Source organism: Psammomys obesus, unplaced genomic scaffold, assembly GCF_907164565.1.
Source record: "Psammomys obesus unplaced genomic scaffold, mPsaObe1.curated_primary_1811, whole genome shotgun sequence".
Taxonomy (NCBI): Eukaryota; Metazoa; Chordata; class Mammalia; order Rodentia; family Muridae; genus Psammomys; species Psammomys obesus.
In genome coordinates this window covers 748,471-763,213 of record NW_026589732.1, presented here as the reverse complement: position 1 = coordinate 763,213, position 14,743 = coordinate 748,471, and the positions used below count along the sequence as shown (strand labels likewise).

The 14,743-nt window shown below is 41.3% G+C and overlaps 1 protein-coding gene across 1 annotated transcript in view; it reads right to left on the bottom strand.

Moving 5' to 3' along the window:
- Melk (maternal embryonic leucine zipper kinase) overlaps positions 1 to 14,743 on the bottom strand; it is a 54,627-nt gene that overhangs the window by 25,081 nt on the left and 14,803 nt on the right. Inside the window, exons 8-9 of the mRNA XM_055605333.1 lie at positions 8,067 to 8,135; positions 6,518 to 6,616 (exon numbers count right to left, since the gene is read on the bottom strand). Of these exons, the coding sequence (XP_055461308.1) occupies positions 6,518 to 6,616; positions 8,067 to 8,135 (168 nt within the window). The remainder of the gene's footprint in view (positions 1 to 6,517; positions 6,617 to 8,066; positions 8,136 to 14,743) is intronic.

Below are 14,743 nucleotides of genomic sequence, written 5' to 3'. Positions count from 1 at the left end.
CCCTCAAAAAAACAGTTAAGTGTTTTTACTAACATACACAATTCTATTTCCTCATTAACTGGATAACCTTTCAGGAATTTAAAGATTCTTGTTACAGGCCACTTTCCCCTCTAAATAAGCTACTTGGAATCAGACAGAATGAGGGAGAAGTTTGCTTAGCACAAGGCAGAGCAGTATCAGGACCTCCCCTCATGTACTACACACAAGCAACAGTGAGCTCAAGAGAAACTTATCCCACCTTCATGAAAGGAGAGAAACAGAAAACACAACCACCTTTCTACGGGCCAACGTGTTTGTGTTCCTTAGACTGGATTCTGACCCTAATGACCAGCCTGAGTGTTAGGAGGTGAGGTTTTGGAGAGTGAGGTGAGTGGTCTCTCTCCTCAAGAACAGGAAGAAGCCAAAGGCGCCTCAGTCCTTCCACTATGGGAAGGTGACACAATGGAAGGGGACCAACTACAAACAGAAGAGCAAGTCATCACCAGACACCACACAGGCCTTGGACTTGAACTTCCCAGCTACCCAACTTATGGCGTTCCATTCCAGAACAGACTGAACAGACCAAGACAAACTTGCACTATTGGCTGGGACAAGCACAAACTCAAAGGTCATCAATTAAAAAAAAAAAAAAAAAAAAAGTATAAACCATACAGGCTTATACTAGTGGCACTGGAAAATTCCAAAGTTCTAAGATATATGCTCATTGTGTTGCTTTAACATTTATATCTCTCAGAGTACAAACTCCTCGTTTAGGATGATCTCAACCTCAAAACCCCAAACACTTCAACACCCAGCTGGGCATCACTGCTCAAGGAAGAAGAGAAATATTGAGTTCCTTCCAGGCCCAAGCTATCCCCTAAACAGGGAACACTTCTCGGACAGGTATGGTGCCATCTGTAATTCTAACACTCTAGGGGTTAAGACAGGAAGATCTAGAGTTCAAGGCTAGACAGAGCTGTGCAGCAAATTCAGTCAACAAAAGCTACACAGGAAGGCTCTATTTTTATTTTAATTTTAAAATATTTATTTATTTAACTCTATGAATGTGTGTGCCTGAGCATGTGCACCACCTGCATCCTGGAGCCCCAGGAGGTCAGATCCTTTGGACCTGGAGTTACGATGGATGGCTGTGAGTCACTATCTGTGTGCTGGGAACTGAACCCAGACTTCTGCAATGGCTGTACGTGCTCCTAACCACTGAGTCATTTCTCCAGCCTTGGGAGACCCTATTTTTAAAACAAAAAAGAAAGAAAAAAAAGAAGAAAAGAAAAAAATAGCCAGGTCTGGCATGATGGCATAGTAAAGACTCCTGTTACCAAGCTCAGTGGACTAGGACTGATCATGGGCCCAACATGGTAGAAGGAAAGATCCGACTCCTCTGCCCTTACACCCTCTACCTCTCTCCTCTGTGTCTGTCTGTCTTGTTCTCTCTCTCACACACATATAAATTAATGCAAGAAAAAAAATTTAAGGAAAAAGGTAAGCAGCCTGTTTTCTATACCACCCTGTCCTGTGCATCAGCCATAAGTTGTGCACAGGAAAAGCAGGACAGGAATGAAGGAGGTACTGTGCTTTCTATTGGATTCCTAAACTAGAATAAAAAGAATGAGATGACAAAGTTCTGAGAAAGCCTTTCATTTCAAACTGAGTCTTCAAAAGGGATTGATAGTTTGATGATACTCTGAATTCTCAGCTATGCATACTAAGGTTAGGTTAAGTACAAAAATGCATGTCCAAAAGTAGCCAATTATTTTGGATTATCCGTGCCTGCTACATTTCCTGTTCACTAGGGCAGAAAATGGAACTGAATATAACTTCTATTTGATACAATACTTGGATACTAGACCTGTGCATGAAAATGGCATGAGGAGATCATGCGTAGAATTATTACAGCATCTATGCCTTAAATATCCAAGTAAATCAGAATAATTTTTATAGTTCATTCCTGATAACACACAGTACTGAAAGAAAAAAAGCAAATACTTCAAACAGTGACAGCAATCCTTAACCTCTCTGTTTCCAGCTCATTTTACCACAGCTCTGTGCGCAGGGGGAAGAAATGAGTAAGCTGCTGGGTAAAGGTCAGGTACTCTAGGCAGACAGGACACTAAGAGGCCCAGACTAGGGATGATGCGATGAAGATTAAGAAGAGTCTGTTATTTGCCCCCAAGACTGGCATTTTTTATTCCTGGCCCAGACTATTATACTACACCATGATGCTACCCATCTTGAATTCTGTTCCAGAAGACACAGACAAGGAATGTGGCAGATGGCCAGGATAGAGGCCCCGAGCTTAAACCAAATGACCTCCCAGGTCCCTTCCATGCTGCAGCCCCTGTCTTGACTCAACTTCTGGTTCTCTATGCATATTAGCCACTCAACTGTATTACTAGATGATAATGTACATCATTTTGCTCCATCTACAAAATTGGGCAATAATAGCCCCTACTTCAGAAGGCTAGCTAGTACAAAGACTAGATGAGTTAACAAAGGATATGGAACAATGCTTGATATCCAAAAAGTTCTATCCATATCATTCCATAGTGAAATACAGAACCTAAACTTTATAATAGCATGCTTATGTAGTATTCAACAAATACTAAAAAATTTTAAGATGTGTGTGTGTGTGTGTGTGTGTGTGTGTATGTGTGCTTAGATGCCTAAGGAGGCCCGAGGTGTCAGATTTCCCCCCACCCCCAGATGTAGCTACAGAACATTGTGAGCCACCACCTGCCATGGGTGTTGAGATGCAAGCTTGAGTCCTCTGCAAGAACAGTAAATATATGCTCTTAACCACTGAGCAATAGTTTATTTGTCTGGTCATTTTGTTGTTGTTTGTTCTTTTGTTTTACAAGACAAGGTTTCTCTGTATAACACAGCCCTGGCTGCCCTGGACTTACTTTATAGACCAGGCTGGCCTTGAACTCAATAGATCCACCTGCCTCTGCCTAGGATTGTTAAAGTGCTAGGATTTTAAAGGTAAGTGCTACCATACCCGGTTATTTGGTTTTGTTTTTTAAGACAGTGTTTCACACTGTAGCCAATGGCTGGCCTATAACTCACTAGAAGTCCAGGCTGTCCTTAATTCATGGCGGTCCTCCTGCTTTGGTGTTCCAAGCTATAGGATTACAAGTATGCACCGCTACATCCAGATTGGCAGTTATTTGTTTTCCTTTCTTTTTTCTAAGACACAGTCTCACCATGTTTCGAATATCAGCCTAAATCTGTCATTCTCCTGCTCAGCCTCCCAAAGAGCTCAGATTATAGATGTGTGCCACCATAACTGGCTAGCAATCATATTAAGATGTAAGTAAAACTATATGCCCTGGGAACACTCAAAAGTATCTTTTACTTTATAATATGCCCCAAATTAAAAAACAAAGAACAGAAAACTAACACTTCTGATGTTTGTTTGAATCAGGGACTATCCTTAAAAAGTGGTTAGGATGATCGGAAGTTCCATACCAGCCTGGGCTACATAGCAAGTCTGAGGCCAGCCTGGGCTACATGAGACTGTCTCAAAAACAAATAATGAGAAACATACTTCATTTTGGTGCCTATTCTAACATGAACAGTAGTGTTTTCTATCCTATTAGAATCATGGCTCAAAATGCATGCAAAGCCTTCTACACATGGAGAAATGATGACCCCCGATGGTTGGACACAGGCATTTGCAACCCCAATCTCCCCCCTCACAAGGGGCTTGTCAGTCTCCCTTCTCCTTCTGCTAACTGCTCAGACACTCACATGGTTCTTGGGCTCTCAGCATCGGTAATCACTACATTAACTTGGATTTACTCAATAGCTATCTACTACATCATGGAGGGCCAAGGAGAATACGGACAAGAGATACAGTACAAGTTAACCATCAAAGGAGAATGAAGGGGAGGGGGATGGGTTCGGCCTGTGTGGCCCTAACAGTGGGGACAAGAGTAGAGGCTGGATGCAAAAGTCCACTTTTCGAAGACTAGCTAGCTACTGGTAAGAGTAATTATATTCACCGATGTGATTATTCCAGAAAGCAAATGGCCCATTTGTCTCCATGTGACATGGCTGGGACACACCTCCAAGCTATTCCAACCCCTGGCCATGACGTACAGCACCGCAGAAGAGAACAGTCTGGATTACCTGCACAGGCTGTAAAGACACTCCTACCTTTTCTAACTGCACGTGTGCTGAGGCCGCATGCGCGCAAGTACACGTGTGCATGTACATGGTGCGTGTATGGTATACTCATGCATGTGCGCATTACCCGTACCTGTGAGAACGCAGAGGGCAGGGGAGGAGTCAGGTCCATCAGACCAGTTTTTAGGTGATCTGCAGTCTCCTGAGGGTCTCCAAGGTCAAATCTGTTTTTATAATGCCATTTCTCGCATTTTCACAGTGCTGACATTTGAGCTGATAGCACAGAAACAATGAAACTGGTGCTTCTGTGGAGATCAAACTGTCCCGAGACGATGTGTTTTGTCATGTACTCATAATTCCCCAAATAAGTCAGTTTCAATTATGTCGGAGCAAAGAATTATTTTATCACATGTCAACACTGAGCATGTGTGTTTTTGGTATAAGATGAAAGGGTCAGGTGCAGAGCCATTGTTGTCTAGAGCAAAGACCCTATGTGACTGGGAAACAGCCTCTACAGCCATTTTAGTCATGAATACCACTTTTTACTGATTATTCAGATTTGGATATTTGAGAAGTACTTTGTCAAAACCGAACAAAGTAAATTAACTTACGGTATTTGTTGCCAACGATGCAATTTTATCTTTCCACCAAAAATTAAGAATTTTAGAAAACTTGCACCTGCCACATAAGCTCGAGAGCTTTCCAACATTAAATGAGTCTTTTCTGGGAGTCTGGAGAGATGGCTCAGTGATTAAGTGCACTGTCTGCAATTCCAGAGATCCTGAATTCAATTCCCGGCAACCACAAAGTGGCTCACAACCATCTATAATGTGAGCTGGTGTCCTCTTCTGGCCTGCAGGTACACATGCAGATAGCGTACTTGCACATAAAACAAACAAATAAATAAATCTTTGAAAGAAAAAAGTCTTTTCTGATGAGATCAGTAGTGACTTTAGGGAATGTGGTTCTCTTTAATGCTGCGTCGGAAAATGTGCCAGCACTGGAAAAACTGCACAAGTGTTTTCCAAATGACCAATACAGAACGGTACATGGAGTAAAGAGCCCGTGAACAGACTAATGGGTGTTATGGGAGAATCCAAAGTGCTAATTGATGTGACTTTATATTCCACCTTCACTTTAAGAACCTACCAAACTGGGGTCTAGACAGACGGTCCTTGGTACTCTTGCTCAGGACCACGGTTCAGTTCCCATTACCCTCATGGTGGCTCACAACCACCCGCAACTCCAATTCCAAGAGTTCTGTTCTCCTTGGTCACATGGTTCACCTATATATAGACATTCAAGCAAACACCCATACACATAAACTAAGACAACTACTTCTTAAAAAAGAAACAACCAAGCTTTAAGGAACTGTCAGAAACCATCCGAGAAGGCTATTAAAATATAGCCCTTGCCTTCCCTATGATGGGTGACGTTGCCTTTTCTAAATGCAGGGGCAGGAGACAACACAAGTGTCTACTGCTCTGCCAGACCTTACAGAAGCTTGTAAAGACATCAACACGCCGCTCCTTTGTCAAATTTTATTTTTAAATGTTTTTTTTCTTCACAAAAATATTTATTCATGATGTGTAACAGATTTATTGATTGCTTTTTTGTTTGTTTGTTTCTTTCTTTCTTTTGAGACAGTCTCAGTATATAGGCCAGGCTGTCCTCAAACTTGCAATCCTCGTGACTCAACTTCTCAAATGCTGGGATTCCAGGCATGTGTCACTACACTCAACTCTTCCTGTTACTTTTTAATGAACTAATAAATAAATACAAAGGGGACAAAAAGCCCTCATCTCATTACTACTCTGGGAAGCAGAACTGGTTGAACCTATTTCTACAGATGAATAAATAGGTTAAGCAGAGTTAAAAAACTCCTTCAAAACTCTAGAGTAGCTGGGCCTTAGCCTTTAATCCCAGAACTCAGGGGGCAGAGGCAGGTGGATCTCTGATTTCAAGGCCAGCCAGGTCTACAGAATGAGTTGCAGGACAGCCAGGGCTACACAGAGAAATAAAAAGACTCCAGAGCACTGTTCACAATCCTGACTACACATGGAAAATACTTGGGAGCTTTTAAAAGTATTTATTAAGTATTCTGGGATGTAAAAAAGGAATTGCTGGTGGTACACACTGGAGTCAAAGACATGTGTCACTATCCCCAGACAGGCTCTGCTTTTTAAGGTTCCAGGTGACTTACGGGCAGTGAAGGCTGAGCAGCCACTCACTGGCCCAGAGACTGATACACACAGGGCTGAGGGGAAGGTCTCCCCCCACCACCAATGTGGCTAAGTGTGCAAGATACATTTTCCTTTACAGTTAGAGCACATCAATGCAGGTCCTGAGGTCATACAAACTTACGAAAACTGCTGGGTTTCACTGGACTTACAGGCGTCTTGCTTTGCCACTCAACGGGACAGTTGTAGTCTTGCATGATCCAGGGATGGTTCAAGAGATTTTTCATAGAAATCCGCTTCTTTGGGTCCACCTAGTGGCCATTGAAGTACATTTCAAATAGAGACTACGACACCTTTCCTCCGGAGAACTCAAAATGCACGAGAGCAGATGTAAATGTTATCATCACAAACAACGCTGTCAAAGACCTTAAAATGGCCTTGGAATGAGTTCTTTTAAAAAGGCAATTGAGGCAAGAAAACTATAGCAACCAACACAGACCTACAAGATAAATGTTTAACAAACACGAACTTCATTGGTATGGACATTATTCATGAAGTTCAGTCAAGCTATTGTATGATGTAATAGTCTTTTTGCTGGAAAACCTATTCATGTGAAATATTCACCAGTTTAGTATTCAAGTAAGCGCAATGCAGGGCATTCACACTAAATATGCAATCTCTACTTCCGACTGACTCAACAATCACACAGAACAAGCTGAAAAGCACACCTTTCGTTTCCATTTGTAATGTTCAAATGTGAGGAGAGAAAAATTAATCAACAAAGATTAAGTTTTGGGGTCTAGAAGATAGGCTGAGGCATTTTTCAATCTCACTATGGAGATTTGGTGGTCTGGTTCTATTTAATCAAGGTAGGTGAGCCTGAGGTACATTTTAAAGGTAAAGATGGCTTAATCGATGGAAAACTGAAGATATTCAGGGAACATAATAAATAAAGTAATTACTAATAAGATACTCATTTTCCAAGTATTTCCAACTCATTGTATCTAAAATACACCACAGATCAGTGACGTGGGCTCAGACATGGTCCTTTCATTTTACAGACCATAGACAGTTTAGGAGGTAAGCCTACTGACCGATTGATAGGGACAACACCTAGACTTTAGCACTCCGCTTTTCACCTTCATCCCAAAGAGTCATTCTCAAAGAGGCCCCAAAACCATCAGCATCAGGACCATTCAGGAGCCTTTTGGAAATGTGAATGCTTAGCCCGGCCCCAGATATTTAGATCACAGAGATGGGATGGGGCCCAGCAAGCTGTGCTTTTAACAAGCCCACCTGGCAATTCTGACCCATGTCAAAATTTGAAAAGTGCTCTACTAAATCATGGGGCCCATAGACTACACATCAGTTCATCCAAGCATGTGTTCAGTAGCTTTTATATGCCTAATGTGCAAGCACAGAGACAAGAAAATGGTCAGGAGAGCAAGAGCTGGAGAAAACAGAGATAGATAGATAGATAGATAGATAGATAGATAGATAGATAGATAGATAGATAGACAGACAGACAGACAGACAGACAGACAGCAGACAAAGGCACATCATCAAGGCACGGTTTAAAGCAACTGTGTTTACAACATAATTAGAAGAGGTCTTCAGATAGGATATTTCTAAGACACATGATGAATTGAATCCTTTTTAAGCTCACAGATAACAATAAATGCAGCAGTCCCACTGATACACTAAGTTAACTAAATGATTACAATGGGCTTCTAATACTTAAAAATAAATAACAAACTTTACCTGAAGCATCTGTTGGAGAAGCAGAATGCTACTGGGAGACAGCCACTTAGGAACCTCATATTTCCCTTTCTACAAAAGAAGCAAAGAAAACATTGAGAAGACTTAGGTCCAAGCAGCCTTGCTGATATTCTAAGGTAATGAGACACTAGGGTTTGTTCCTCTAATTATAAAATTCAGTCAACGCTGTCAATAAGAATAACTCCCAGTTCTGGCCAAAAAGAACGAAACCCAGTAAATTAAATCCTATCATCACCTTTAAATTATCCACATATCAGAAAAAGACTATAGAACTGAGACTACAACAGTGAAAGATAAATATACCACAAGCTTAAGGATCCATACTATGATTACACGAACAGCAAGGAGAATGCTACACTCATTTTATATTGCCAAAGAAAGCTGGAGTTGCTCATCTCGGTGCAATTATCAGCTGACACAGTGAAGCAACAGCAAAACGTACTTGATAGCAGGACATGTGGTTAACAATAGGTCACAGGAGATGGGGAACGAGTTCAGTGGAAGAGTGCTTGCCTCGCAAGTGCAAAATCTTGGTTTGGTCCTTAACCACAAATCAGGTCATATCACATAATGTGCATAGGGGTACTTCAGCAGTGCATAGGACAGCGCTCTCAACCACTAAAACAAACTAATAGAAGTCAATTTCTTTTTTTTCTAAACATTATTATGTGAATATGTGCATGTGAATGCAGGCATATGTATGCCACAAAGGGTGTGGAGTCTGTCCCCTCTTCCCACCTCCACAGCAGTTCGGGAACTGAACTCAGGTCACCAGGTTTTGAGGGGTAAGTGCTTTGCCTACTGAGCCATCCTGTCTCCAGCTTAGAAAAAGCATTTTCTAAGGCAAAATTTTTTTTTTTTTTTTTTTTTTTGAGGAAATGGAAGAGACTGAGGAGAGAAATGCTTACAACCTAGTTAACTGAGACATTATGGTCACTGTATCATCAGCTGAAGACAAAGCCAGGAGGCTGGTAAGCATGCATGAAAATTAAGTTCACCCAAATTAAATGCAAATACAAAAATCCTAAGAGTATTTAAAGAAAGCAAAAAGTGGGGCTGGAGAGATGGGTCAGCAGTTGGGAGCACTGGCTGCTCTTCCAGAGGACCCAGGTTCAATTCCCAGCACCACAAAGTCCCAGGGGATCCAACTCCGCCATCACATAAACAAACATACAGGCACATAAAATAAATAAATCTTTTAAAAGAGGGGTGGGGAGAAAGCAGGGGAGACGATCTGCAAATCACTAGGGTGCCGCCGCTGTCCCCACTCTTACCAGCCTCCCCACCCTGGTGAGTAGTGGAAGCACTCTGCCAACCGTCAGGTCAACTACTCCTCCTCTCACACCCACACTCAACTCCTCAGCATCTTGGCTATGTTCAAAATATCCCCAGCAATCTCACCGATGCCACTCATGCCTCTCCCTTGGAGCACACTGCAAGAGGCTGCTCACTGGTCATCCAGACTGCATCACTGTCCCTACAGTCTAGTCTTCACTCACTACCTCTTACATTCTTTTCAAATAGTGTGGCAAGTCATGGTGCCTCACTACTCTAAGCCCTCTCCCAAGTGGCTCCCCCATCTGGCTCAGGGTAGTCTGTTTCTTCTGGTCCATCCCACTTCTTTCCAACCCCCCGCCCCCCCAGTTTTTTTTTTCTTTTTAAAATATTTATTTGTTTTATTATATGGGTACACTATCTTCATGCACACCAGAAGAGGGCATCATATCACATTTTAGATGGTTATGATCGACCATGTGATTGCTGGGAATTGAACTCAGGACCTCTGGAAGAGCTCTTAACTGCTGAGCCATCTCTCCGGGCCCCATCCCCACTTCCTGCTACCTCTAAAACTCTAATGCCTTACTCTCCCTCACCAAACTATAGCCACTCGTGAAAGCAGCCTGCCGTGGGCCTCAGCACCCATAGTCCCCTCTGCCTGACATGCCTGTGCTGGATGCCAGCGGAGTGTGTGCTTCAGTCTCCTTCAGATCTCCACCTAAATGCCAGTGAAGACTGCCCTGCCCTGCCCATGTTAACCAGTCATTCCTATATGTTTTACAGCCCTTATTTTTTTATAAATAAAAATATTTACATTTATTTTTATAATACAAAATTTTACAATAAACTTATATTAAGATTATTTTTATAATAGAAAAATTATTTTATGCCTCATTACATTCAAACACAAGCTCCCTAATACAAGGATTTTGCCATTCTGCTGACCTAGAATAGTGTCTATCCCTAGTGTGTTTAAGGAGCTCAATTAATACTTTTTGACTAAGGAAGGAATTAGACAAAAAGCATATATTCTAAAAGAAAACAGACAAAGACTACTGACTGGATATTTAAGTGGCCAATAAGCATGAAATTATGTTCAAGTAATCTAACAAAAAAATCAATTTAAGGGCTGGAGAGTGGTTCAGTTGGTAGAGTGACTGCCTAACATGGGTTTAGTCCCTAGCACTGTTTAAAACCAGGTGTAGTGGCACTCACCTGTAGTCCTACCACTTGAGAGCAAAAGTTCAAGGTCATCCTACGATACATAGCACGTCCAAGTTCAAGCTAGACTATGTGAGACCAGTCTCAAAAGAACCAAACAGGAGTGAGCGAGATGGCTCAGTGGATAAAGCCACTAGTCATACAAGCTGGGCAACCAGGATTCAATCCCAGAAACCCCCATTTTAAAACCCTTATGAGGTGATGCATCTGTTACCCAGCACTCCTACATGGACAGAGGTAGCACAGACACAGTCAGCCAGAAGCCAGTAGTAGAGCCAGCCTGAATTACACGGCACAACAGCAGAAGCAAAGAGAGCCTGTGTCACTAAGGTGGGAGGCATGAACCAAAAGCTGTCCTCTGCGCCCCACACATGCATCTGCAATGCGCACATACGTTCCTGCACGCACACACAGAAAGGGACAAGAACAGGCTCTGTCTCAAGGAAAGGGGGGCTGCAAAGATGGCCAGCAATGAGAAGCACTGACTACTCTTGCAAAGGATCCAAATTCAGCTCCTAGCACCACGGCGGCTCACAACCGTCTCAGACTTCAGTTCCAGGGGATCCAATCCCCTCTTCTGATCTCTACGGGCATAAGGTACACATATATACATAAAGGCAAAGCACTCACATATAAAATGAAAGTAAAAAATAAATCTTTTTTTTTTTAAATGTAAGATATTAAGCAGGGCATGGTGGCACATGCCTTTAATCCCAGAACTCAGCAAGGCAGAGGCAGGAGAATCTCTGAGCTTGAGGCCAGCCTGGTCTACAAAGTGAGTCCAGGACAGCCAGGACTACACAGAGAAACCCTGTCTCGAAAAAAACAAAAACAAAAACAAAAAACAAAAAAAAAGTAAGATATTGCTTTTATAGCACTGATAAACATGTTTTGTTTTGGTTTTGTAAGATGGGTCTCATTATGTGCCCAGAATAGCCAGGGCTCAAGTTATCTTCCTGCTTCAACCTGAGTGGCTGAAACTAGAAAAACATATAAACTATCAAAACTTTCTAAAGCTATTTATTTAAATACACATATACTATTAGTGGAAAGAGTTCAGGACCAGGAGTATTTCTATATTATGCTAAAGTATAAGTTTTTCTGAAGAATAACTTGTAAATATGTATTAAGACATTCAAAATTGTATATTTGACAACTTCATTCATTTAATCCAAGCAAATAATCTGGTGTAGAAAATGTAAATGGTATCAATTATTACACAACTGTTTGTAATACAACAAACGAAGCCTGTGCGTTGCTAGAGTGCACGATGGGGGGTATGCCTGGCCTCTAGTAAGTGCAGGCCATAAGACTGACGTACACCCCAGTGCTCAGCCCTACAGCAAAGTGCATGACCTACAGCAAAGGACGCTGGTCCCAAATATCCACAGAGCCAAAGGAGAGAAATACAGTTACAGTACAAAAAAATTTCAAAGGCTAGAAAAAGACAGAGAGAGAAGTAGCTCTTCTGCTGTTCTGTGCTATACACACAGGAAGCCTACAAATGCACAGAGGGGTGAATACATACATGAATACATACATACATACATACATACATACATACATACATACATACATACATCTGAAGACCAGACAGAAAAGACCTCAGGAACAGTGCTGCTAAGAAGGGCATCTCGACAGAAGGCCCTGTGCTAGCCAGGGCTGTGCCCCTTAACCCTGCTTCTTTATTTAAAAGATGATTACCTTGCAAATGAGAACAAGAGCCAACAGTGGGTGAAAGCCAAGTGGGAGGAGGAGAAAGATCACGGACTAACAATAATCCTGGGAATTCTAGCAGCCTTGAAATTGTTCATTTTGCACATGGTGTTAAGAAAGGCAAGCAATCTCTCCAACATACAATGACAGCACCATAGTCAACTCTATAAAAACTATAAAAATGTAATCTCATAAAGAAACTACTTATTCATTTCCTTTAAATTTGAAGTAACAGTTGATAAGCAATTCTACCTTCAGGCTCTCCAACTTTGACTTATAAATTACGTAGACGACTCTAGTATTTGTGCACCAGAACTGCAGTTTGGCCATGCTTGTCTTCAAATACAGTGATAGCAAATGAATAGGTGACTTTAATAAGATTAATACACAATCTCTAAGTAATCATGCTGAAAATTACATTTCAGCATTTTGGTTAAAATAGCCAACAAATGCAAAAGATAAATGAAGTCTACCTCTTAAATAAGTTACACAGTGTGTCAAATATTGCTGAGTTTTTCAATCAAGCCAAGAAGTGAGGGTTGTACTAGTCCCAAGTGAGAATTTTTAGAATATTCTAGGCAGATACATATTGTATGCAAGTGATACGACACGTTAATTAGATTCAACCAACAGACTGTGTTACACTGTGACTCGGAACAATAGTTCTGAGCCAAGATTACAATAAGTTTCAAAATCTATAATGTGTGAAATTAAATTCTACAATAATGCATAAAAATCCTAATTTGAATCAATTTTCAACTTGCAAATACATGAAAAACTAAAAACTGAAATTCAGAGCAGGAGAAACAAAGAATGCACAGTATTAGTAAATAATATTAATTAGGACAGCCAAATCTCTACCAAACAAGAATTTCTACCACATTTATGCCACTGCAAAGGTGCACAATTTGCCAAAAATAAAACCTTGGATTTACTATTGAGACAGAATACATTCACATTATTTTAAGGTAAGTTCTGGGCCCCAAAAGATTTACTAAAGATCCACTAGTGTATGCAAATAAATATGCTGGTTAAACAATATTAATAATTAATAGTATTAATGCCACATCTGCCATAAGTGTGAATTTGCAGTAACAGCAAAGGAAAGCAAACGGTAGAGTAGTTTCAGATTCAGACAGACAAAACCACAGCATACCTCATGGTCAAGTCAGTAATCAAGAACATCACGGACCTAACATACCTCTCGGCTTCACCAGACTACGACCAATCACTCACAAAATCTTGGCTGCTTGGATTGGATACAGACTGAAACTGAATATGCAAACACACAGGTCTATTCTTCCTGCTATCCTGCTCTTTTATTAAATGAAAATAAAGTGAGCACATGAGCTATTTGTTTCGCTGTACAACCTGACGCCAGGACTGGTGATTTTGATGGCCCACTGAGCTACTCATTTCACAGTGGCTTTGGGGTTCCGTGTAGCACTCTTTTTAAAAACTCTATTTTATTTGGGGTGTTTAGGCCTCAACCTCCCTTCTAACCTCCCAACCCTTAAGTGGGAGAGAAAAGGTTAGTGGGGAGAGAGGGCCCATTCCCCTTTACTTCTCCCGGCTGTTTACAGTCAAGGGTTCTTTTAGGGCTCTACACCAATCCCTGTCAACCACAAATGCAGCCAGCCGGCTCCTCCATGCTGCACCCCGAAGCGTCTCTCTCCATCTGTCTACTCCAAACCACCACACTGTCTCTGGCCTCTCCGAACTGCTACACACCACACACAAACACTGAAGGCCACCACCACTTTCTCGGCTCTTGTATTTGTACTCTCAGAGTCCTACACTATGCCACTCTCCGTGCCGCACATGGAAGGCTGTTACCAGCTGGCAAAGATCATGCTCTGCACGTGACAATTAACAATCATGGACAAACTATAGCCCAACTAAAAGCCCACACTTGGGATCAAAACAAAACCATATTTATGAAACATAAAAAGAAACCAAAACTTCCATTACAGTTCCTGGAGGAAAACTGAGTAATCTCAACAGAGTAAGACTCTAGCTCCCTCAAGCCACCGGCCTGGAACATCTGGAGAACAACTGGATAGCAACTGCTTTGTTTTCCTGTCTCTCCACTAACCAGTGCTAAGAGCATCAGGATAATGAGTCGCCCCCACTTCCTATTGCCAACTCTGCTTGCTTTCCACCAAGCATGCTTATATTTACCTTTGTAGTTTGACTGGTGCCAGAGGAATACTTTGCTCCTTTTTTTGACAATCTTGGGCTTCACAAGAGGTCTGAGGACAGTCATGACTCAGATAAGAAATGGAACTTTTTACTGAGTAAGTGCAATATATACATTTATATCATACATATGTATGTATATTTTATATGTGTATATATATCATACTCAATAAAAAGTTTAACAAAACACAAGCCGAAAGTTTATGTATATATATATATATATATATATATATATATATATATAT